We start from the raw sequence: 27,756 nt of genomic DNA on the forward strand, positions 1-27,756 counted from the left end.
AATTATACTGTTGTATTTGCAGTCATATCTTTAATTATACTGTATACTGCATTTGCAGTCATATCTTTGATTATACTGTATACTGTATTTGCAGTCATGTCTTTAATTATACTGTATACTGTATTTGCAGTCATATCTTTAATTATACTGTTGTCTTTGCAGTCATATCTTTAATTATACTGTATTTGTAGTCATATCTTTAATTATACTGTATACTGTATTTGTAGTCATATCTTTAATTATACTGTATACTGTATTTGCAGTCATCTTTAATTATACTGTACACTGTATTTGCAGTCATATCCTTAATTATACTGTATTTGCAGTCATATCCTTAATTATACTGTATTTGCAGTCATATCTTTAATTATACTGTATACTGTATTTGCAGTCATCTTTAATTATACTGTACACTGTATTTGCAGTCATATCCTTAATTATACTGTATTTGCAGTCATATCCTTAATTATACTGTATTTGCAGTCATATCTTTAATTATACTGTATACTGTATTTGCAGTCATATCTTTCCGGCTATTGGAAACCTTGACTGTTTTAAGTTCACAGGACTCAGTTTAGTTTGGCTAAGTGGTGCTGACTGTAGACCTACTGTTGGGGAATCAATAATTTCACCGATTGTCACTTTCTTGAGTGAAAGATAACCATGACAACATGAGCTTTTTCATTGATGCAGATTGTCGGCTGAAGTCTTTAGTTAGAACTTTTTTGACTTATTTCTTTAATGTTAATAAATGAAGTGTATCCGCGGGGTTAAATGTCTGGGGCTGGATCTGGTTGGCTGTGTCTGTGTGGGAGGGTCTGTGGGATAAAGTGCTCTTGTCACCACCCTCTTAAGGTGCTGTGCGTTCTGTCGCAACACTGCCTAACTTTCTGGAACGTTTATTTACGTAGGGCTTGTAACAGCATCAATCGAGTGTTAGCTTCCTGGTAAAAACCTCGCACATTATCATCTGTTTGGCAAACAAAGATTTACAATAGAACAATTTTCAATTTCTAGCCAGAATGTCACAAGATTGGGTTGAGAACAGTACAGGAGAATACGAATACCGGCATTCACAACTTTGATTTCTCTGCACAAATTCAAATGGTTTCCCAAAATGGATTTCAAAATGGTTTTCAACATCTAAATCAGCATTTCTGTACTGTGCCCACATTGGAAGCTCCAGTGGGGATGGTCAGAAATGATTCACCAAGGACTTTGACGGTACATAATGTTGATTAGCTGTCTTTAAAGAAAAAAAGAAAAAAAAAAGAAAAGAAAAAAAGCAGAATCTCAATGGCAAACATGGAACAAATAACCCCTGATTCCAAATAAAAGCAAATTTATATTTTAAAATAAAAAAGACAAATTTACAAAAGACAGACTTCACCAACAAATTGAAACCTACTCCATGCACTCACAGTGCTTTGAGGTGTTGAATCTGTCTAAAGTTAGTTCCCGAATCGGTTCTACATCATGTCACAAACTGATCGAATGACAGCACTTTCAAACGGCTATTAAGACAAGTGTACAACTGTTAATGGCGAAGGAGTGAGTCAAGACAGGTTTTGTTTTCCTCAACAATCAACTGTACAGAAACTAGCGATTCGTCAACCACGCTTGAACTAGCCAGGAAATCCCCCATGAAAACTCTGTTTGGACACGTCCTCGTTAGATTTGGCTAAAAACGACCGCTCTCAAGCAACGCGTGAGTCCGACCACACGGCACAGAGAATAGCTTTGGTTTCCTCCAGTCATACAAACTCTAACAGTGACGGATAACAGTTAGGACCGACGGTAAGACATTCACACAGAAACGGCTTGGCTGTTTTGTTTCGTTAGTATTTCTATCTTCTCTCTCTCTCTCGTTTTTGTATACAACAAAATAGATCCTCTGGAGGGTTAACATACATGGCTGGGTCGGTTATTCGCTGCTGTCAAGTTCTGGTTCCATATCGTCACCCTGGTAGTGTGTCCCCTGGGCGTGGTACGACCTGGTCTTCATCGAACAGTTGCTGTCCATTAGAATTGCCTGAGAAGAAGACAATATTATTGTCTAGTCTAGTTCCAACAAACAGTAGTCTTGTAAAGCCAGACCTATCGCCACACTACATTTACGCTGTGCCAGCACTGGAGAAAGGTCTGGACTCATTACTATTCGGAGATAGGCGTGTGTGTAGGGTGTATTTCTTTAAACCAATCACAATAGTTTTCGGTGGAGCGGTTGCTGGGTTATTGTTGTTTCACGTTGTCTGGATTGGCCGACCACATGAATCGGCGCCACTGATTGGGCGGTAATAAATGCATGACGAGGCTTATCCCTAAAGCCTATATCCGCTGAGTCAGACTAACCAATCAGTGGAATAATGGTAGTGCAAAGAACAGTAGCCATGAAAGCTAAAGGACTGTTTTTAATAACTGATGAAAGCACTAGGGATTATAAAAGTGGGCTGTTCAGTACAAAACGCTATTAAAGACAAAAATCTACATTTTACGTGATGATTTAAAGGTACACGACGAAACGTGAATCAAAACAATCCGTTCTTTGTTAATTTTCGAAATTCCGCGATTATATGGTTCCTTGTAGTCTAATAAACATGTTGAATCACTTGAATGTCTTTCCTACCTTGTAATTTCTTCGCAAAATTATATTTAGCTAATGTTTTGAAAACAACAAAATGTGTGAAATGTCACTATTATGTGCTCCGTGTATTGACGCAATGACGTAGTACGCGATTTTCGGGGACCACCTTCTCAAATTTGCTCTAGAGCGCATACTAGTGGTCAAAAACTACATTGCGTACCTTTAAGTTAGGGTTTGTCAAAAGCCTCAAAAGACTGGAAATTCAAATGACCACCAGAACCACAACCCTGCCAACCAATCAGGGGTCTACTCAAACACAGCATTGATACCTGTTACACCAGTACTGTAGCTGTGCTGGTCTAATGCTGCACTTCAAACAACATGTACAGGGCAGGTTGCTTAGGATTCAAACCTCTCAAACGGACTATTCATACTCTTAAGAGTAGGTGTTTTTACCCATCATGCATCAGTATGATGTACCCTACTGCAAGGCTCACACTTCACTTTTTATCTCAGATTTTCAAAAATAAAAAAATCTCTGATTGTCTGCTATCGTGAGATTCAGAAGTGAGTACTGTATATGTTGTTTGAAATACCGTAGACCAGCATAGCTGTATTGTAACAGGTGTCAAAGCTGTGAGCTAGAAAAACCTGGTAAATGCCCTGGTTCAGGTTTCCAGGGTGCAATTCTCCACCTGGGATCAATAAAGTACTACTACTACTACTACTACTACTACTACTACTACTACTACTACTACTACTAACACTACTACTACTACTACTACTACTACTACCACCACTACTACTACCACTACTACCACCACTACTACTACCACTACTACTACTACTACTACTACTACTACTACTACTACCACCACCACCACTACCACTACTACTACTACTACTACTACTACTACTACTACTAGTGGTGGTCATTTGAATTTCCTGTCTTTGGAGGCTTTTGAGAAACCCTAACTCGTCATATAAACATCACCCCCCCCCCCCTCTCCCCTTTGTTTTTATAGGGTAAGGGTTTTATAATGTAATATCCTACGAGCAAATACTGCCTGGAACCCTGAGTGCAGCTGATGCCTGGTATAGTGGTGGTGGTGGGGGGGGATGGAGGTGAGGGCAGGGCTCTGGATCTGGATGATGGATGATGTGGAGATGTAGCATGCGATGCCCAACGAGGATGAGCAGGCGACGGCAGGGCCCATGACGTTGATGTAAAACGCTTTCTAAGCTGCAGCTTTTCCTAGCTTTTCTCTACTGTGGTATCACCTATAACACACGGTCAAGGCGTGTCTTCCAGTGTGAGAATGGAGGCCAGGGAGGTAGCCCAGAAAGCTGGTTTAGTGGAAACTCTGAGTTTGCTAACCCTGAGATTGAATTGAATTGAATGTCAGGGTTCAGAAACCTCCGAGTTTTCATTAACCCTTTTAATACGACCACGTCACCGGCAACATTTTAAAAATATCTAACAAATATTTAATAATATTTTTTTTTTAAATATCTAACAAATCTAAAAAATTCCTCTCTCCAACACTTGCTGAAAGCTGAGAAATTGCGCTTCCAAGTATTATAGGGAAAATCCAATTAATATTCGAAATGTTGTCACTTTATTTTCAGGGTTAAAAGGGTTACCCTCCATAAGTTGAGGTCAATATGTCGTACTGTTGCGTAGAACCTCAGGATGAGAGCTGACTCACCATTTTCTCCTCTTGTCCAGGGGGGCTCCGGAGGAAGTAGCAGAGCGGGGCGAACAGGATGTCCACCAGGCCGATGATGGTCATGAGCCAGGGGAAGCCGATGGTCTCGGCAATGGGTCCCCCAATAGACGGACCTTTGTCGGCCAGCAGATAACAGTCGTAGTATTAGTGACCAGCACATACAGATGTTGGAGACCTGAGGATATTTAAAGACGCTGCATGTATAACTCGGTAAGCCTGCTACGAGCTACATAAAGTCCGCCTCAATCTTACGTTTTTTTGAACCAGGTGTGGCCATTTTGGCCTCTTTCTTTTTTCTGTCTTCGACCATTGCACTCTATTATATAATTGCGGCAGCAGAGCCAAAGATAAGTCAACAAAGACGCTCTTTTCAATACTGCAACTTTTCCCCAACATCGTACTGTCCAGTCCGAGAGCGCTGAGCACTTGTTTTTAAATGTTCCCCATATGAAAAGGGCTTTATACATTTTTACAATTGTTATTCGTGTTACGGTAGTTACCGATGGCAAAGCCCATGCAGAAGGCCACGTCAGCAATAGCGTACACGCTGCCATAGACGGACACATGCCGCAGGTCCACTAGATACGCCATGATGGGCATCATTGAGGAGTCTACCATTCCTGTCAGAGAGGGGGGGGAAAAACAAGTAAGCAAGTAAATCCAATATTATCTTTTACACACTGTATACTGTCTTTTAAAGGACAATGCTCGTTTTTGACAACCTGGACCTTATTTACGACATATTATAAGACGTTTGACTCACCGAGATCACTTTGGTGTAGTTCGAAAATAGTAATAGAAAATAGATTTTTAGAAACTGCATTCTCGGTGCCCCGTCCACCGCCATTACATGGATATACTGGCTCGCGCTGGATTTTAAATTTCTTCTACATGCCTCCGAACTACACCAAAGTGATCTCGGTGAGTCAAACGTCTTATAATATGTCGTAATTAAGTTCCAGGTTGTCAAAAACGAGCATTGTCCTTTAAGTCTGTGACTTGGAGGTTACCATATGAATAGACTTACCAATGGCAAAACCAACTCCAAAATTCGGAACGATTAGACCGTAGATGTTTTTGGCAAGAGGAACCTAGACCACAGAAAATGGAGTAGTGTGTAAGATTATTATTAAATGCTTTACTTTAAACTTATATAAAACGTTAAGTATTTTAGCGTTGCCAGACGACTTGGGCATCGCTGATCTGCAGGGGGGTGTCATTATCTGAGCCCTGGCAGCTTGCTGCCTCTTCGGTTGACCTCCGAGTGAACCCTCATTCTCTCCCTTGGCCCAATGTGATTGGAAGAGTAACGGCGTTGTAACTGACATTAACACAATGTCATTAAATGGACTTCCTGCTACACATAGAAGGCTGGGCAAACAGGCAGAACAAGTGATAGCATTAACTCTAGCTTAACTAAACATTATAGATCGTATATGTTCGATGATGCAAACAAAATGGCTGCTATTCTCTCATATTACCCTGGATGAGTAATCTAGTAATCCTCTAAAACTGAAATTTGACTCCCTATTTTGTATGTTAGGACAAAACATCTCGGTCAAGCTATGAGGAGGATATTAGAAGTTAGGTTTCATGTGATACATGTGATTCTACAGTAGCCCGCTGGTGAAGGTGTCTCCAGTACTCACACACATGATGCTTATTCCTACGACGAGCATCCCAATGAGAGCGCACAGCCATCTGGGGGGGGAAGGAAAAAGCGTTGCTCAGTGTCTGCTAATTTCAGTTACACCCCCCCCCCCCCCCCCACCCTCTGCCCCCTCCCCTCACTGTTTTGATTTGTTAGAATAATAAACTCAAAGAATGGTAGGAAACAGTCCAGCTAACGGAGTCTGTTATTCTTGAGAGTACTATGGAAAAATAGAGTTTGTCGAGCATACTTCTTGAGAGATAACCACCTTCCATGAGGGTCTACAGAAGCTCAAAATAATTAGTCTAGTGATGGCATATGAATGAGAACAAATATAGAGGCTTATTTGTGACCAAAGTGACCCACAATAACAAACAAACAAACAAATAAACACCCAAGACTTCAATAAACAGACTTCAACCCACATCAGACTCGGCCAGTAGAAATCTAATTTCCAGAGGCTTGACGTGCCAGAAGCTGAGAAACCGGAAAGTGAGAAAGATCTCAACGCGAGTGAAGACAGATAAGGAGTCTCCTCCCCTACCTCCCCATTTTGTGCGCCATGACGGCAAAGATGTGCGTTCCAATAAGATAGGACACACTGGCCGGCACGAAGGCGACGCCTGGATGAGGGAGAGACAGACAGATGGAGAGGATTGTGGGAGAGACAGAGAGAGAGAGGGGGGAGAGATAAGGAGTCTTGCTTATCAGTCCATCATGGTGCTGCTCAATGTCTCCTGGGGACTCTAATGATGAATCACACTCCCACCCACCTGCAAATGACACCCTAATATCCTGTGTGTGACCCCCCCCCCCACCCCCATCACCCCTCTTCTGTCCCTCCCTTATCTGCTGGAAACCTCTAGAGCAATGCCTGGAATAAAATAACTAATAATGCCTGGAATAAAATAACTAATAATTCATCGAATAAAATAACTAACAATGCCTGGAATAAAATAACTAATAATGCCTGGAATAAAATAACTAATAATGCATCGAATAAAATAACTAATAATGCATCAAATAAAATAACTAATAATGCCTGCAAAGACAACGGATAATTCGGTTTCTATAGAGAGATTCAATGGGCTGGAGACGTGAGTTAGAGGTTTTTCAGTTGAAATAACTAATAAAATAACTAATAATGCCTGGAATAAAATAACTAATAATGCATCAAATAAAATAACTAATAATGCCTGGAATAAAATAACCAATAATGCCTGGAATAAAATAACAAATATTGCCTGGAATAAAATAACCTATAATGCCTGGAATAAAATAACTAATAATGCATCAAATAAAATAACTAATAATGCATCAAATAAAATAACTAATAATGCATCAAATAAAATAACTAATAATGCCTGCAAAGACAACGGATAATTCGGTTTCTATAGAGAGATTCAATGGGCTGGAGACGTGAGTTGGAGGTTTTTCAGTTGTTTTCACATGAACATTTGTAGCAAGTAATTATCAGCTCAACAGCATCACTGTCACGCTATTGTCATGCTACTGTGCTACTACAGGTGAGTACTAGTACACTGACTACCTATACATTAAATGCAATTAAGCGTCTGCAAAATAACTAATGTAATATACTGCACATACAGTATATGTTTTGTTTTATGACACCATTACTGAAATTGCATGTTATTTCACGCAGGTGTCACACAATTAGAAAGGAATCATTAAGCAGCTTGGCCTGTAGTAGGGAGACAAATACACCAGAGAGAATATGTATATTCTATATATATACATCTATATACCTAGCTGCCATTTCCTGGCGCACATGGTCTCCATCATCCAGATGGGCAGCGCTGGCTCTAGCATGGCGATAGCCATGTTCGCAAAACAGATGGACCCTGGAGAGCAGAAGGGGAGTGAGAGGGTAAGTGGACACAAAGCCTATTATACACTATCTCACACTTTTTATATGGTTCTATCAGCCTTCTCTCTCTCTCTCCCTCTCTATGTCCCTTTCTCTCTCTCTCCCTTTTCTCTCCTCCTCTCTCTCTCCCTCTCTATGTCCCTTTCTCTCTCCCTCTCTATCTCCCTTTTCTCTCCTCCTCTCTCTTTCCCTCTATATGTCCCTTTCTCTCTCTCTCCCTCTCTATCTCCCTTTCTCTCTCTCCCTTTTCTCTCCTCCTCTCTCTATCCCTCTCTATGTCCCTTTCTCTCTCCTCCTCTCTCTCCCTTTTCTCTCCTCTCTCTCTCCCTCTCTATGTCCCTTTCTATCTCTCTCTCTCTCCCTCTATCTCCCTTTCTCTCTCTCCCTCTTCCTTTTCTCTCCTCCTCTCTCTCTCCCTCTCCATCTCCCTTTCTCTCTCTCTCTCTCTCTCTCCCTTTTCTCTCCTCTCTCTCTCCCTCTCTATGTCCCTCTCTCTCTCTCTCTCTCCCTTTTCTCTCCTCCTCTCTCTCCCTCTCCATCTCCCTTTCTCTCTCTCTCCTCCTCTCTCTCTCCATCTCCCTTTCTCTCTCTCTCTCCCTCTCTCTCTCCCTCTCTATCTCCCTTTCTCTCTCCTACTCTCTCTCCCTTTCTCTCGTAAAAAATATCAGGTTGCCCTGGTAATTGACACACAGATGCATTTTCTCCTGCCACTTCAGCATTTCAGTCAGACAAACACACACACACACACACACACACACACACACGTAGACGAAGAATCTATTGTGATGCAGATGTGTTCCCTTTTATCTCCCTTGCAATAATCCTGTCCCTAACCCAGAAATCAATAGATGCTCGGTGTCTTTCTCCAGCGTTCTCTGGGGACCCAAAATGGAAGACAATTTGATGGAGTCAGTTCCTCACCGACCTCTTTATCTAGAGTATCTGAAAAGTGAGCACGCCACGTATATTATTTCCGTGTGAGCTAGCGATATGGCGTTCTCTTTTCCACACAGCGTGCTGTTTTAGCTTTCTTACCTGCAGCGATGAGTATGTATGGATCCTTCATAAGTGTCAACAGCGGTGTCCCTTTTTGGCTCTGTAGATGGACACCAGACAGGAAACATGAGTTTAACAGATCAATCAATCAATCATGATTGATTGATTGATTGATTAACGGATGGCTCATACCATGACTGATAAAGAACAGAAAGCACCTCACTTTTTTGATCCCATGAACGCACAGACCCACCCCCCAAGCGAGGAATATAATCAGAGAAAGGAGGCAACCGAATCCTTCGATGACCACTGTGCTAATTTCGCTATGACCGCAACTGTCGTTGTACAGTTATGTTTGGTTCTCAACTGTCCTTCTCAAAAAGAGCAAGATGTCAATCTCCCTCGGCCTCCTGTGAGAGCCTACTTCTACAGAGCGGGGAATGGCCAGATTGTTGAGCTCTCTTACGACTAGCGAAGCTCAAACAATCTAACCCTAACCCTAACTCTGGTTCTCATACCTTATACACCTTACCCTACCCTCCCCTTACTGACCATCTACCTTACTTCAGGTGGCCGTATCTTTTGAACTATAAGTCGCACAGACTTGGGCCTGGATGCGTTGGATAGCCCGCACACGTATTTAGGGGGGTACATCCACTTGGTTTTGACCTACGACCCTCAGTTTGGATGCGGTTCGCCGGGGAGGATATTGGCCCTCTACTCTGTCCACCAACTTCCTTAGGTCTGAGACTCTCGGGGCTGGTCTCATTCGATTCCTTGTCTTCCCTTTAGTGAGATTTGATCCTGATTCCGTGGTTGTGGGACCTCCCTGTCACCTACAACTTCCGTTTCAGCTGGCCTACTAATCATTGTCCACTTCCAACGGCCATAACTTTTGAACCGTACAGACTTGAGCCCGGGTGCGTTGGAAAGCCCATACACGAAATAGGGCAGGCGGATCCACTCGGTTTTTACCTACGACCCTTCGTTTGGGCGTTATAGGCCGATAAACGAAAAACGCGTCCGTTTCAACACATTTTATTTCTGTTCCCGGACTTTTCGTTTCGCCCCTTTCTCGGAGTCTGAGACTCTCGGGACCGGTCTCATTCGACTCCTCGTCGTTTATTTAGTGGGTTTAGACCCCGGGCTCATCTTTCTAGCACCTTCCTAGCCTTTGTTATCCTACTTCCTGGTCCAGGACCTCCCCGTAGGCGCAATGCGTTCTGGGTAACTCCTTTTTGTCACCTTCTTTTACTTCTCCTGCCTCACTGGATTAATATTTTCACGCGGTTTCTTCACTCTTCTATTTCTATCACTCTCTAGTTTCACCCCTCCCATTTTCGGGTTTTAACCAGGAGGTTTTGCGTTGCACAAAAGATAGGCCTCCCAGCTATTTCAGCTTCTTTTCATTGCACTGCTGGTGTTCGCCTTTGAGGCAAGTTCTCTTGCTTTGGGCGGATTCTTCCGGTGTATGCCATGGTGAGTTCTCTCACCTTGGCGAGGCTTTTCGTATTAGACGAATCCCCTTGCGGCGGTTGGGCTCGCCATTGTCCAATCAAATAGGGCCATAGGATGGTATCTTTTTTAGGTGGTAGAAGCTTGTGGGGTTGGTCTGATTCGCTATCTGAATCAGTCGTGTCTAAGATCCCTCCGCCACGGTATTTCGGTGAACGTGCCATTTTGGGAGTGGTCGTGCTTCCTCTTTCCTCTGCCTTCCTTCTCCCCTCCCCTTACCCCACCTTCTTCTTGCCCCCCCCCCCCTCCCTTTCTCTCAGTGCCCTCTGGGGACCCTAGGGTCATTGGGTCTCGCTGCTTGTCAGTGTTGGCCTGGCCCCCGAACTCCTTCCATAACCTGATGGCTCCACTCTTACGGGTGGGGTACTGGTTGTCCAGGGGGGGGATTCTCTGAGCTGGACCATGGTGATCTTCCGGTAGCATCCAGGGGCCGGGGGTGGCTGCGCCCATGTGTAGCTATCTCTGGCTCCTTAATACCTCTGGGGCTGATGGGGACGACTTCGCTTTGTCGGAGCTTGTCCTATTTGCCTTTTTGGGGGGAGGCTGCCGTTGATACTGTGGCCCGGGAGGCTTCCTGTCTCTAGTTGCCTTGGTTGGGTATGGAGCGTTTACCTGGGGCATCCTGGGGATCAGGGAGGCAACGCCTGGTCGGGGCTGGCCTTGGTCCCCGTAAAACCTCTAGTAGTGGCTGGGAAGGCAACGCTTGGTCGTGGCTGGTCCTTGGCCTTACTTGAGGGGAGGCTCTAGGTTCACGTCGGTGCCCACCATGTTTCTGGGTCCTGGGAGCCTTGGTGTAGGTTTCGTTGGTTTTCCGATGGCATCCTCGGGGCCAGGGAGACCCCGCTTCGGCGGGTTATACCCTGGCCCCTAAGTACCCCTTGGGATATTATGACTGGGTAGGCTCCGCTCCCCGGAGTCTATTCTGGTCGACCCTTGGGGGGAGGCTGTCGGTAACACCCCGTTGGCATCCTGGGGACTGGGTAGGCACCGCTTCGGCGTGGCTGGTCCTGGTCCTCGAAAACCCCTTGGGGTGGCTGGGAAGGCACCGCTTTGTCGGAGCTGGTCCTGGGCGCCCTTCGGGGGGAGGCTATCTGGGGTACCCTCGGACCCCCTGGGTTTTGCCACTCTTGGTGGTTGTTCCCTCCCCTTACCCCTCCATCCCTTGCCCCTTCCTTACCCCTCCACCCCTTACTTCCCCATCCCTTGCCCTACACCCTCTCTCACCCCCCTTTCTCCCTCCCTCTCACTTTCCCAGCTCTTGACGTTGTTCCTGATCTCCTAGACCTCCCGCTACGCTGCCGGTTTATACCCCAACTCGGTGAGTACTGATTAGCTCTTCAGGCCTTTGTTCAGGGTGTACCAGCTGGCCCCAGCGGCACCTTTCTTGACTTAGGCACCCAGGTGAGTATGCGGCTCCCCTGGGATCCGTTTTGGATCCTTGTCCACCAGGGTGAGTGGTCCAGGCCTAGCGGACCTTTATCGCGGCCCAATTCCCCTGGAGCTTAGCCTCTCCTTCACACCACATGGTTCTTTATTGTAGGCCCTTCCTAGGGTTGGTTCCCCTTCACTTCCCGGTCAGAGGCAGAATCTCAGCGGTGAGTGTGCTCTGTTGGTCGAGTTCTACCGGTGTGTATCATCAGTGTTCTTCCTTCCGGGAATATACATTGTTGTACACCCATGGCTGTCTGAGCGTTGGTTGCGCTGGGGTGCTTTTCTGAATGTTCTCTCTTCTGAGATATACGTTTGATGAGCCCCTGCTCTCCCCTCGTTTGGAGTCCCATGGTCATTCCGGTCTTGGTTTCTGCTCTGGAGTATACCTCATGGGTTATATTGATGTTCTTCCTCTTGGGGAATATACGTCGGTATACACCCTGGTAGCTCCTGGTGGATTCCAGGGATCGTCCTGGGATGTGGGCTGGACAGCGGTTATGGTCGTCTCAGCGGTGAGCGAACGCTGTCGGTCCTTAGAAGGCGGTTTCCTCCTCTGGGGACCCTGTCTCCCTCCAGTTTGCACTTGTTCCCCTTCCCGCTCAGGCGGGTTTTCCCCTTGCCCTCATGGGGCTTTTGTAGTTAGTCCATCTGGCAATTTTGACCCCCATTTTGACCCCCAGTTTCACCTGTACTTCTCTCTCCATTTGACTCGTCCTCCTCTGCGCCCATTTTTACTTTTTGCCACGTTCTTTTAATGCACTTCTAGATTAGCCTCTTAGGTTAGGCCCCCTGTAGGTTTCCCAGTAAAAAAGGTAAAATTAGTCCAAATGTTGCTCTTCTAAGCCCAATATGCTCCATTGACCCGGAGGAACACACACCGGGATTTGATCACTCCTGGTGGGCCTACCCAGGCCGAGGGTGTATAGTTGTTTGGCCGAAACACCCGTTGACGTCTGGGTAACTACTGATGATTGTGTTCCAATATTTAGTTTTCTTAAATAACCTATAGTTTTTATTGCCCCCTAAAAAATTCTTAGTAGGCCATTAATATCTTAGTTAGCCCAGTCGTAATGTAAGGCTTAGCGGCCGAGTCCTTTAAACATTATGTCTTTACCTTTAAATATTTCGTTTCATACTAATGTCTCACAAAATTTCGGTTTCGTTTCTACCTTACCTTACAATCCTTTACCATGGACCTATCCCTTGCTATAACTTTGACCCTACCTCGTAGGACTTTATACTTTACCCTTATCCCAGGCTCGCACCTCATTTTAACCCCCACCGTCTTACTCGTTTGCCCATCCCCAACCGTTGCTCTAACCCCTACCCTCGGGTTTCATACCTGACCCTATCTTAGGCTTTTACTTATACCTAAACCTAACCCCAACCTCTTTATCCGTATGCCTATCCCGAACCATTACTCTAACCCTAACCTCACAGAACTCCCTACCTGACCCTAATCTCAGGCTTTTACTTTTTGTCTCAGCCTAACCCCAACCTCTTTTTCCATATGCCTATCCCGATCCGTTTCTCTAACCCTAACCTCACAGGACTCCCTACCTGACCCTAATCTCAGGCTTTTACTTTTGTCTAGCCTAACCCCAGCCTATTTATCCATACACCTATCCCGAACCATTCTCTTAACCTAACCTCACAGGACTCCCTACCTGACCCTAATCTCAGGCTTTTACTTTTGTCTGAGCCTAATCCCAACCTCTTTATCCGTATACCTATCCCGGACCGTTTCTCTAACCCTAACGTCACAGATGTAGTCTCATCCTCCCCTTAGAGAAGATTTGGGAAGAAAAACGGAGGTTCGTTTCTTCGCTTTGCTGAATGTTTGCCCCGCAGTGGTGGAATGAACTGCCCACTGATGTCAGGACAGCAGAGTCGCTGCCCATCTTTCGTCGCAGGCTCAAAACTCACCTCTTCAAGAAGTACTACAACAATCCTCCCTCCTAAGCACTTATTGTATTATATTATATTGCACTGTACTTTAGATTGCTGTTCTTGCACTTTGCCTTCAGCACTAGATTATGCTCTTAGTCACTTGTTTTAGAGAGGAGATGCACTTGTGAGTTCTGGCAAGTAGTAGTACATTGGCTCTTCCTACGTTAAATGCAATTATTGTTAGTCGCTTGGATAAAAGTTTCTGCTAAATGACTGTAATGTAATGATATATGGTCAATAGCTTCCATGTCATGTGACCCAGCAACTCCAAATCAATATCAGATATAGTACATTGGACAAATAGGACACGGCTCCTTTTATTTGATTTTAGTGCCTGTTTTAGTGGCATTATATAGATATTTTAACGAAAAACTCATCATTTATTTTCCAATAGAAGCAATCAGGGGGACAGAACAGCAGTTAGAACGCAGTCCCTGTCTCCCAGACTGCCCCAGTTGTAAATGCAATCTCTGGAAATTGTTCTAGATACGAGGAAGGCCAAACTGATCTGCAGATAGAAACAAATTGTGTGCCACAAGCAGAGAGTCTGCGACATTTGATCCGTTCACGGTATTAGTGTGCTAGTGAGACACCAACAGCAGGAGCAAAACAGACACCTGGAAAAAAAGGTAAGGGAGGAAATCAGAATGCCAATGGCTCCCGATGACAGTGTGAGAAATCCCTACATACTCATGCTAAAATCGACAGTGTGTGTGTGGGTGGGGCATGCATACGGACAGGGGGTCACATCTTTCCCTCCTGTCTTCTCCAATGTCACCAAGAGTCACCAGCCTCCACTGGTAAAGGTATTGATTTTTAATCTGAATCTTCGACTGTGTGTGTCTGTCTACTGTGTTTTCTGCTTTTGTTTGCTACCGTGTGCTTAAATGTCCTTCGGGATTAATAAAGTTATCTATCTATCTATCTATCTATCTATGTGTCTTTTTACAGTGATGTACAGTATTGCTACATTAAAATTATTGATGATCCATTTCTATCACATTTTTTGTTATAAAACATCATTATTACATAATTCTATTGTACTTTGTGCAATTACCAGTCTCACTCTATCAGCCTTAAATACAGTGAAACACTTGAAAGTTGTTGAATGTTGATAGCCTTGCTAATAACTCAAATTCCCAGTGAGAGCAAAATGTGAATTTTGGACAGGATATCCCAGCAGCCTCTAGTTCAGCTCGGTCAGTCTGACCAGACACACTCACCTCTGGCTCGACCTTGGAGGGCTGCAGAATGAACAGCTGGAGCGCTGTGTGGAGAAGCAGATATTTGACTTAGTCTAATGAAAATGTCAACTCTTATTTCTTAGATGTATGTATGTGATGCAAACTAACTAATGCTACACTTATGCTGGGCTCACACGAGGTTTTTTGGGCTAATTCAGCTCCCTTGGGCACGATAATATCCTGTAATGTGTGATTTTCCGTTATTTTCAAAAAAATATCCGCTTAGGATTTTAAAAATCCTCTAGCGTGAGCCCGGCATTAACAGAAATGGCATTTAGCGTGACCCTCCTTGCCAGTGCTATATGCTATATGTCACCAGAGGACATCTCAGCGTCCAACTCCTTCGTGTCCTTTCTGTTATCCAGCTTTCTGTCCCCCTCCCTCATTAGGTACTGCATTTGTAACGCGCTCCCCATCCAGTTGTTACACTGGCCCGGAGCGCCATTCACACACCAATGGCGGCAGCTGCCATGCAAGGAGCTTGCCTGCTCATTGGGAGCAATTTGGGGTTCAATGTCTTGCCCAAGGACACTTCGACAGGTAGTCAGGAGGAGCCGGGATTCGAACCACCGACCCTACGATCACTGAACGACCCACTCTACCAACTGAGCTATACCGCCGCCCTAGCCCAGGGGTCTGCACCCTGGGGCCCCATGAGGCTCTTTAGCCCCTCCCCAGTGGCCCCCCTTACTTTGACAAAAATTATATGGAAATGAATAACTAAATACATGTATTACTATTAGATACATTTATTTATTATTAAAATGAATGGTTATGTTGGCATTCAAGTTGGCTAACTAGCTAGAAAGCAGCGGACAAGCTAATCCAGCGCAAATTGGTGCATAAAAGTTCACCACGATGCAGGAAATTAAGTGTTTGCTCAAAATGGCCTCACGACCCCCCCCTTAATGTGTCCCCCCACCCCCCACCCCCCCGGTGCGAAAACAAATCTAGGGGAGCACCCTGCCGTCAGTATAAGACTCAAATATTTTGTCTGGCTCAGTCAGATTTCATATTTATTTTTTGTCAAATAAACAATGGCTCTTTTGCTAGTAAAGGTTACCGAGCCCTGGTCTAGTAAATGATTTAAAAAAGTTACTAAAACACACACACACAAAACAATGTATAATGCTGTACCTCCATCCAACAGGGCCAGAACAGCTAGGATGAGGAACGGAGCCGTCTTTCCTACGAACTCGTACATCACGCTGCCGAACGGCGGGCCCACTGTGAGAGAGAAGAGAGAAGATGTCCATGTCTCGGGGGGGACAGCTCGTCATCGCAGAGCAAATCTAAGAGGATGAGATCCTGTTCCTACATTCCTGACCTTTGACCTTTGTATAAAGGTTAAGAGTTTTTTTCCCCCCATGTTTTTTGTTTGTCCTGAAGCATAAACTTCCCAGCCTTCAGAGTCCTGACATATATTCTGAATCTTATTTCTGAGATAGACATATCTCATACATATTATACAAAAATCCAGTTTAGTCATGAATGCAGGAACAGGATCTCATCTTCTTAGTTATCCGTGTCCCATGGGTTAGTTTGCATGCTGGGTAATTTACACACCGAGTACTCCCATGGCGAGCCCACCCAACGCTATCCCGATAGCGCTTCCTCTCTCTTCATCATCGGTGTAGACGCTGGCCAGCATCCCCATCCCTAAAAGAAGAACAGGTCAAATAAATAAATGATAAATGGACTGCACTTATATAGCGCTTTTCCACCTTTAGCGGCACTCAAAGCGCTTTACAATGGCCTCTCATTCACCCATTCACACACCAATGGCGGTAGCTGCCATGCAAGGTGCTAACCTGCTCATTGGGAGCAATTTGGGGTTAGGTGTCCTGCTCAAGGACACTCCTCCGAGGTCAAACCATCTTTTGCTTTCCCTTCATTCTCGGAAGAGAGAACGGAACATACGGCATGTACAGTGTTGACTTAGCTGTGCTGGCTCTCACAATAGGACACCTCCACAAAAAGGCTTCTTTGAACACCAAAAACAAACATTATAGCTGTGTCAACTTACACGGTTCATCGCCTGGAAATGGTTTCTTGACTAAGTCAGTTAGCTTTCAAAACACTGCAGGGCAGTGCATAACCACAGCGCTTCAATGAGCAATAAACCACGAGAGGCCGTGTGTTATAGTGATTTTATAACAGCTAGGGGGCGTTGTTAGGTACGACGCGAAGCGGAGAAACCCCCCTAGCTGTTATAAAATCACTATAACACACGGCCTCGGGTGGTTTATTGCTTTTATACAACGGTTACTACAGCTATTAGTGTAAAATAAACACACAGCAATGTAAAATATTAACATTTATTCAAAACGAAGCATCATTCCCTCAATTCCGCCGAGCAAAATAGTTCCCCTGACAAAAGGGTTGCCAAGCAACAACAACAACTACAATGCATTGGATCAAATGGGAGACGCATTAATACTGAAAATGGAATGATATGCGGTCCCAGGTGTGTGTTACAAAGTATTTTAACACGGCTTCCAGCCAATCAGAATCAAGAACCAGAACTAACCGTTGTATAATTAAAGGTAACGCCTCACAGATCTTACCAGCCACTGAGGAGCAGGAGGAACCCACGCCTTGCATGGATCTCGCCACAAACAGTAGCGTGTAGCTGGATGAGAAGGCGAACACTGGAACACAACAACAAAGATTGAAATTCAGATAAAACAATGATATATATTCAGATAAAAAGACTAAGGAATAAAGAAAAGTAGGCAGTTGAGTGGAATAACTAAGTGTTATGTAGAGAAACAGACTAGGTGTACTGATACTTACTAATAGTTGACAGAAACATGATACAAAAACCAGCAAACATCGGGATTTGGTATCCTATTCTGGAAAGACAGAATTATTATTATAAAATACACAATACACTGCAATGTACTGTATGTTTGGTTAAAATAAGTTAAAACAATATAGTATGTATATAAACATTTGTTTTGAAAGAAGAATAGACTCAAACAATGATTACAGTGCAAAAATCTGTCTTTTACCAGTTATGTTATGTTATTAGGGGCCAGGCAGCGTAGCTGCCGGAACCCTATTGTATTTGCCTATATTATTATTATTATTATTATTATGATTATTATTATTCTCCATCTTCCACTGAAGTCTAACTTCCCATGGACAAAAAATCACCAAAATGTGCACATAGCTCCAGTACTATATCCAAAGTCCTCAACCTGCATTGTAGGTCAATAAACCTGAAGGTGGCGCTACAGCAACAGTCTAAAGTTTAAAACTTAAAAAAATCATAACAAATCAGCCATAGGTGCTATCACTGTAAAACCACCACGTGAATGTAGTCCCAAGTGAGACAAAACTTTCATACACTTTGACCTTGCAGGAATTTTGAAGTCCATCACTCTGATTTATTCATAAACTGTAAAACCTATCAAACATATCTCCTCCCACATTTTTTGTTCAATTGACACCAAAATTAATATACTGTATCTACAGACTGTCCTTACCAAAGGATCCTCACAGATTTTTGAAATATGAAAAATTGAGCCCACAGCACATCAAAAAGTTTCACTGTTAACAGTTTTGTATACAGTTCCTATTAATTCTCGCCAAATCAATGTCTGATCATCCTCATAAAAAGTGACAACATTGGCCACATATCCAAGATGTAGTATGATTTCTTTCAGAATTTTATCTCAAAAATTGAATTTTTTAAAATATGTTTAATTCTGTCCTCTGAAACCAACACTTCATACAGAGAAAACTACGTTACCCACAATCCAACGCAAGCTCCACGAATCTGAGACATCGCTGTTGGCAACCCTACCCCACCCCCGCCGAGGATTACAATGACTAAATCGATTGATTGGCAACTGACTGAGTACACAGCTGCTGAAGTTAATGTTCAATTATGAAAAAAAAGCTAACAAAACCTGTAACCCACATTTTTCAATCAATTAACACTAAAGTTGCTACACTGGATCTTCAAACTGTCATTCACAAACTCATTGACCAGATTATTGAATTATCAAAATTGATCTTACAATGCATCAAAATGTTTTACTTATTATTATTATTCTCCATCTTCCACTGAAGTCTAACTTCCCGTGGACAAAAAATCACCAAAATTTGCACAAAGCTCCAGTACTATACCCAAAGTCCTCAACCTGCATTGTAGGTCAATAAACCTGAAGGTGGCGCTACAGCAACAGTCTAAAGTTTAAAACTTTAAAAAAATCATAACAAATCAGCCATAGGTGCTATCACTGTAAAACCACCACGTGAATGTAGTCCCAAGTGAGACAAAACTTTCATATGCTTTGACCTTGCAGGAATTTTGAAGTCCATCACTCTGATTTATTCATAAACTGTAAAACCTATCAAACCTATCTCCTCCCACATTTTTTGTTCAATTGACACCAAAATTGATATACTGTATCTACAGACGGTCCGTACCAAACGTTCCTCACAGATTATTGAAATATGAAAAATTGAGCCCACAGCACATCAAAAGGTTTTACTGTAAACAGTTCTGTATACAGTTCCTATTAATTCTCGCCAAATCAATGTCTGATCATCCTCATAAAAAGTGACAACATTGACCACATATCGAAGATGTAGTGTGATTTATTTCAGAATTTTATCTCAAAAATTGAATTTTTAAAAATATGTTTAATTCTGTCCTCTGAAACCAACACTACATACAGAGAAAACGACATTACCCACAATCCAACGCAAGCTCCGGAGACATCGCTGTTGGCAACCCTACCCAGCCCCCGCCGAGGATTACAATGACTAAATCGATTGATTGGCAACTGACTGAGTACACAGCTGCTGAAGTTAATGTTCAATTATGAAGAAAAGCAAACAAAACCTGTAAAAATGAATAAACATATCTCATCCCACATTTTTCAATCAATTAACACCACACAACTTGCTCCACTGGATGTTCAGACTGTAATTCACAAACTCATTGACCAGATTGTTGAATTATCAAAATCGAGCTTACAATGCATCAAAATGTTTTACAAATGTTTTACGATACGATACGAATGTACAAAATTAACATTGGAATGTCAACTTTCTTGATGTCCTCCTATTCGCTCGCTTATTGCTCCTAAACTTGTCGGAAATTGCCTGGCCCCGCCTCATCGCTGCGAAGCAGCTTTAATTTTTATTTGGAATGCGCCCCCGCGGTCACTCTTCCTCACTAGGTTTGAAAGCACGGTCACTCTTCCTCACTAGGTTTGTCACCACGGTCACTCTTCCTCACTAGGTTTGTCACCACGGTCACTCTTCCTCACTAGGTTTGTCACCACGGTCACTCTTCCTCACTAGGTTTGAAAGCACGGTCACTCTTCCTCACTAGGTCTGTCAGCACGGTCACTCTTCCTCACTAGGTTTGAAAGCACGGTCACTCTTCCTCACTAGGTCTGTCAGCACGGTCACTCTTCCTCACTAGGTTTGAAAGCACGGTCACTCTTCCTCACTAGGTCTGTCACCACGGTCACCCTTCCTCACTAGGTCTGTCACCACGGTCACCCTTCCTCACTAGGTCTGTCACCACGGTCACCCTTCCTCACTAGGTTTGTCACCACGGTCACTCTTCCTCACTAGGTCTGTCACCACGGTCACTCTTCCTCACTAGGTTTGAAAGCACGGTCACTCTTCCTCACTAGGTTTGTCACCACGGTCACCCTTCCTCACTAGGTCTGTCAGCACGGTCACTCTTCCTCACTAGGTTTGAAAGCACGTCACTCTTCCTCACTAGGTTTGAAAGCACGGTCACTCTTCCTCACTAGGTCTGTCAGCACGGTCACTCTTCCTCACTAGGTTTGAAAGCACGGTCACTCTTCCTCACTAGGTTTGTCACCACGGTCACTCTTCCTCACTAGGTCTGTCAGCACGGTCACTCTTCCTCACTAGGTCTGTCAGCACGGTCACCCTTCCTCACTAGGTTTGAAAGCACGGTCACCCTTCCTCACTAGGTCTGTCAGCACGGTCACTCTTCCTCACTAGGTCTGTCAGCACGGTCACTCTTCCTCACTAGGTCTGAAAGCACAGTCACTCTTCCTCACTAGGTCTGTCAGCACGGTCACCCTTCCTCACTAGGTCTGTCAGCACGGTCACTCTCCCTCACTAGGTCTGTCGGCACGGTCACTCTTCCTCACTAGGTCTGTCAGCACGGTCACTCTTCCTCACTAGGTCTGTCAGCACGGTCACTCTTCCTCACTAGGTCTGTCAGCACGGTCACTCTTCCTCACTAGGTCTGTCACCACGGTCACTCTTCCTCACTAGGTTTGAAAGCACGGTCACTCTTCCTCACTAGGTTTGAAAGCACGGTCACTCTTCCTCACTAGGTTTGAAAGCACGGTCACCCTTCCTCACTAGGTCTGTCACCACGGTCACTCTTCCTCACTAGGTTTGAAAGCACGGTCACTCATCCTCACTAGGTCTGTCACCACGGTCACCCCTGGAGGACTGGTCCAGGATCAGATCTGAGCTTGGGCCTGGACCTAGAGGTGGGGGACTGGTCCAGGATCAGATCTTAGCTTGGGCCTGGACCTAGAGATGGAGGACTGGTCCAGGATCAGATCTGAGCTTGGGCCTGGACCTAGAGGTGGAGGACTGGTCCAGGATCAGATCTCCTCAATAATGCAACTGAACAGCTGTACCTAAAGGCCCTTAGTCCCATGTCCCTCCATCAGTCTTTCCTCATGTTGTCTTTGTGTTGTTTGCCTCAATTACAGCATATTTGGATGCCCAACAGAGACAGTAAACACGCTTTGACATGTCTGTGAATACTGAGCACTGCTGAAGCGTCTTGGGTTTTGCTAGTTGTGCAGATTTAATTCCATTCTTTTCAGATTCTGATCCAGATCTGTATTTGTCACATGGAAACGTACAGTGTCACAGTCACAGTGAAATGTCACTGCCGGTGCCGTTCTGTACTCGATTACAGACTGAGTACATCACGATGACAAACACACACAATATACAAATTACACAATCAAAGTATAGCTATGAATAAATAATCCCCCAGGGGTAAGATATGCTGTACTGTCATCTGCATTCACATGTATGTATGTATGTATGTATGTATGTATGTATGTATGTATGTATGTATGTATTTGTATGTAATACACTAGATATTTGGCATGTATGTATGTATGTATGTATTTGTATGTAATACACTAGATATTTGGCATGCATGTATGTATGTATTTGAATGTAATACACTAGATATTTGGCATGTATGTATGTATGTATGTATGTATTTGTATGTAATATACTAGATATTTGGCATGTATATATGTATGTATGTATGTATTTGTATGTATGTATGTATGTATGTATTTGTATGTAATACACTAGATATTTGGCATGCATGTATGTATGTATGTATGTATGTATGTATGTATTTGTATGTAATACACTAGATATTTGGCATGTATGTATTTATGTATGTATGTATGTATGTATGTATGTATGCATGTATGTATTTGCATGTAATACACTAGATATTTGGCATGTATGTATGTATGTATTTATGTATTTATGTATGTATGTATGTATTTGTATGTAATACACTAGATATTTAGCATGTATGTATGTATGTATATGTATGTAATACACTAGATATTTGGCATGTATGTATGTATGTATGTATTTGTATGTAATACACAAGATATTTGGCATGTATGTATGTATGTATGTATGCATGTATGTGTATGTAATACACAAGATATTTGGCATGTATGTATGTATGTTTGTATGTATGTATATATGTATTTGTATGTAATACACTAGATATTTGGCATGCATGTATGTATGTATGTATGTATGTATGTATATGTATGTAATACACTAGATATTTGGCATGTATGTATGTATGTATGCATGTATGTATTTGTATGTAATACACTAGATATTTGGCACCGTGTACTAGGGCTGGCTATTGGCAAGGACCTCACGATACGATATTATATCACGATACATTATGATACAATAGGACACAATACATATTGCCATACATTGCGATACTCTACATAATTTACTGAAAATGTTCAAATACAGCTAAAAATACAACTCCATCCCCCGCTCCCTGGAGGTGATCCTGAGTGTATGGACATGTTATATCCATTTAAAACATGAATAATGTATTAATAACTGAATTATATCCTTCATATTCTATTCCTGTTCGGTTCCTTGCATTTCTCCCATCTACTGTAAGCTGTCCACCTCCAGGGGCAATCAGGAGCAATGGGCAGCCATCGTTCACGGCCCCCGGGGGCCAAATCCAAATGCTCGGACCAGGTCTTCGTCAGGGGCCAGACTGAAGAGCATCTGTTCGTCTGCATGTTTTTTTTTGTACTGGGTTCTTTGGGAAGAAACCCTTAAGAACATGGGGAGAACATGCACAGAAAGGCCTGGAGACCCCGCTGTGAGGCGACGGTTCTACTGTAAGTACTGTACTGAACCACCATGCTGCACGTGAGCAATTTAGGGGTTCAGTGTCTTGCTCTAGCTCTAGGGCCAAAATATATTTCTGATCTGCTCATACGCTATGAACCATCCAGACCCCTCAGGTCGTCTGGCACAGGTCTGCTTTCTGTCCCCAGAGTTAAAACAAAACATGGAGAAGCAGCGTTCAGTTTTTATGCCCCACATATCTGGAACAAACTTCCAGAAAACTGCAGGTCTGCTGCAACTCTCGGTTCTTTTAAATCAAGACTGAAGACTTTTCTTTTTGCCCCTGCTTTCTAAGAGGAGTTATGTTTATCAGTATACTGCACTGTAACGTTTATTCCTGTATTCTATTTGTCCTGCTTTGTGTTTTAAATGTCTATAATGTCTTGCTTTTTGTTTTAATGCTTTTAATGTCTCATGTAAAGCACCTTGAATTGCCCTGTGGCTGAAATGTGCTATAAATAAACTTGCCTCGCCTTGCTCAAGGACACATCGGCACAATGATCGAACCCGGGACCCCAGCCGACCGCTCTACCTCCTGAGCTAAGCGCCGCGCTACATAAATATCATTTCACACGCCGTTTGATTTTCCTCCCTGTTGCTCGACAAGGGAATCTGTTCCAGCTCTGGTTCTCCATGTTACTGTGTTTTGCCTCAGATGAGAACACTAATGTTATTCAGCGATGACCTTTGACTGAGTGGATCAATGGGCCGATTGGCCGTTTGGCTCTAGGCTAGCACGACGCCTGATCTGGGAGAAGACTGCCAATGTGTGTGGTTGTGCACTGCACTCTGGAGACACACACACACACACACACTGGTCCTGTCTGCTGTCTGTTCAACTCTGGAGACGATACACACTAGGCCCTGTCTATTGTCAGTTCAGCTTAGGGCAATTCACATCTAGCCATCATGGTTACCGGTCAAAACAAGTCATGAAAGCAGGAAATGGTTGGAAATGCCATTATTCCCTGATGATTGCATCCAGAAAGAGTTCTCAGAAAAGACTGACATCATAAGTCAGGCCGGACCATTCAATACGTGTTGCCGTGCAAAGCAGTGCACACTGAACGTTTAATGGGAGAGTATCTAGACACAAGTACACACACACACACACACACACAGATATACCCAAACCACCATGGTAAGAAAGTAGTGGTCACTCACCTGTTGGTAAGCGGGCCTATGAAAGGGTTGATGAGTAGCTGCACGGTGGCCTTGGAGGCAAACAGCAGTCCCACTTTGACGTTCTCCGTGAGCAGCTGGTTCTCATCTTTGCCGCAGTCCGAGGCGTTCTGAGGGGCGCGGGCGGTGGCGAGGCTCGTCGTCTGACCCGCGGGTCTGGGCGTGGTGTCCGCCGCCGGCTCCTCGTCGGTCACGCTGACCGAGTTGTCGTACAGGGACACGATGGTGTGGAAGGTTCCGGAGGCGCCGTGGGGCGAGGCGCTGTGGTTGTTCACTATAGCGGCGTGGTTGTTGTTGTCAGCTGCGTACAGGTAGCTGGGGATGATTGGCACTGTCAGAGAGAAAATGCACACAAGGTGGGATAATTATTAAATAACTTTGTGTTCTTTAGAGTAGCATCATATTTGTTTAAACTTTAAAATAGCAGAAGCACCAATTCAATTGTCCCCCCCTTTCAATCTATTTTTACACTGACTTTGTGGTAATATATATATCCTGATATAGAATAGACTAAGATCACAAATCAACCGTTCTCGTGCTTTTGCATTTGAGCGGCTCACAGCCACTTAATTCAGTCCCTAAGTGGGTCCGTTCGTATCCAATACGCGTCCGTGCGTAATGGATGTGTCCAAGAGACGCTTGCGTCGCTAAGGGGGCAATGTCGCACGCCCAAACGAAACGATTAACCACCGGTGTCACGTACAATCTGATTGAACTTAGAGATGTATTGATGTAATGGTAAATGTAATTGTGTCTAGGATATTGTGAGCGTTTAGAATACACTTGTCGGGGGTGTCAAAATAAATCACCAAAAAGGAGCTAGTGTCTCATCAATCTTCGCTTAGAATAGACTGCCTTCGATAAGCCTATGCGTTCAATATTTTTGTTTGTTTTTCAAAACAATATCAGATCACTAATTGATGACTGTGTGACACTATAGGCCTATTTGTTTGACTTTTTTCATATGTCACGACAGAACATGATAAGCTATAGGCCTATCTCTGATTTGATCATTATTCTGACCCATTGAGCTACAATACCAGTCATTTATTTAGTTCGGTAAGTTATTTTTTAATCAAATCTATCTAATCGCAAGATACCGGTAACCAAGTTTACTTAATGTTAATGAATTATTTTTTTGCGTATCACGGGCACACACAATGGACCACCTTGTACATTATGTGGACCACCTTGTACACAATGGATCACCTACACATGGCAGTTAGAATATGAACTCGACAGGTGTCCAATTAATTCTTTTTTTATATTATTATTACTTTTACTTTATTATTTACATGAAATAAAACAAGTTGGCCCAATCAGCCAAACAGAAGACGCAGTAGTGGCTGCACATGTAACAGGTGTGAAATAGAGTTGCACCTACCGACCACCGTTAGAAGCATGTTATCCAACAGCAAGGCGATGAACACGATCACCAGGATCAACTTCCTGGATTGTCTCTCGTCTCTTAACCATTTTAATAAACCGATCTCTCTGAAAGTGTCCAATCTACCCATTATTAGTCCACACACACACAAATCGTAGTCGTTCTGCTGTGGGAAAGGATCCTGTAAAGAGCAAAGTGTCAATCAACGAGGATATCCTTTCAAACAGCATATTTAATACTGTTATTAGTCTATTATGCAAATCCTCAGAATACAACTTTCTGAGAGTTAATTATAGATATCAATAAGGATGATATCAAATGTACAATACAGTACAATGCAGTAAAAATACGCGTAGAAGGTAGCATTTATACAACGGATAAGTACAATAAAACGTGTGCCAAAAACAGTCCTTTAAGAATCTTACCTTAAATGCACATTTGCAAAAATCCTTTTGCGAGAGGGAAGACGGACGCGGGGCGTTTTACGCGTATTTGACGGATCCTTGACGTCACTCAGACATAATCAGCAGCATCTCCACCAGCATCGCGAATTACGCACAGCTGCGACGGATACCCGCTAATACGGGCTTGCATTTACGCACTGGAGATGAAATTGCATGCATCTATATAACAAAACAATAACATTATTTCCAATTTGAAAATTGCATTAAAATCACTGTCTGTTTTGTGCATGTCTATGGCCTACATGTTGCTGTACAAGTAGTCTAATATTAGAAAAGAAATCAACCTAGAAATCCAAGAAATCAACCTACTTAAATCCTTGAGAGAGAGAGAGAGAGAGAGAGAGAGAGAGAGAGAGAGAGAGAGAGAGAGAGAGACCAAAGAGACCGAATTAAGAGGCAACAGCATTGATCAGGTGATATGAGAATAACATTTAGCACGCTGGAACTAATCTACTAGGCCTAGTAACCTACTTTGTTAGACTACTTTTCTTTTAATAGGCCTACATCCATGCAGTCGGCGAGCAAAATAGCCTACATCACAATCAGATGCCGTTTTCAATAGGCTACTAGGAATTGGTGCATAATATGGAGACAACAGTGCATGGACGAGACAGGACAGTGCAAAGACAGGACGTGTGAATATAGGCAGATGATATAGGCCTAGACTATTCAACCCAGCTGCGACCTTTAAACAGAGTATGAGAATAGAGGATACAGTGGCTGGTCACCATCTAACTCCTGTAGGAATCCGTGTATTATCCATGCGCACTCTTAAACGGGTGACAATGGCGCCATCTGGCGTTATGTTGAAGTACCTGCAGTTTATAGAAGTCAAAAGTGACGTCACTTGATACCGTGTGTTGACAACAGATTGCCTAATAGTCATTGGAGACATGAATTGCTATTTAGAGACAACATGCCCTTATTTAGATCGATCCCTAATGTATTTTGCAGTGTTACAGATCTCAAAGCTGCTTGGCATCTACAGGTAGGGCTATTGTTTGGAACTAGTGATGTTTAAAAGGTAGCCTTTTGTATGCGGATATGACAGGATCTACCTATTCTTGTACCCAATATTTTCACTGTGTGAAACAGTATTTCAACATGTGTGTTATGGTCAGGCATGGCTTGTGTAAGCCTAGCTGTATAAGGTCAAACGGCCAGCGCCATCTTTAGATGACAGATGTGTTAGGTGACAGGTGTTAGGGGGGACTGAGATGCTTACCTTCCGCAGGGGAACTCAAACATCTACCACTATCAATCAATCAATCAAAGCT

At 43.4% G+C, this 27,756-nt stretch overlaps 1 protein-coding gene across 1 annotated transcript; it reads right to left on the bottom strand.

The window, feature by feature from the left end:
* Window positions 1–1,924: 1,924 nt before the first annotated feature.
* On the bottom strand, window positions 1,925–26,145 carry slc18a2 (solute carrier family 18 member 2; the record flags this gene model as incomplete). The annotated part of the gene is made up of 15 exons (XM_084460880.1): window positions 1,925–2,032; window positions 4,294–4,427; window positions 4,815–4,934; window positions 5,342–5,405; window positions 5,964–6,015; window positions 6,510–6,588; window positions 7,732–7,827; window positions 8,889–8,949; window positions 14,969–15,012; window positions 16,127–16,216; window positions 16,556–16,648; window positions 17,557–17,640; window positions 17,786–17,844; window positions 24,611–24,959; window positions 26,013–26,145. 15 exons carry the CDS (start codon window positions 26,143–26,145, stop codon window positions 1,925–1,927), a joined length of 1,566 nt encoding a protein of 521 aa, XP_084317006.1.
* Window positions 26,146–27,756: the final 1,611 nt, after the last annotated feature.

Source organism: Borostomias antarcticus, assembly GCF_949987555.1.
Source record: "Borostomias antarcticus genome assembly, chromosome: 34".
Classification (NCBI taxonomy): domain Eukaryota; kingdom Metazoa; phylum Chordata; class Actinopteri; order Stomiiformes; family Stomiidae; genus Borostomias; species Borostomias antarcticus.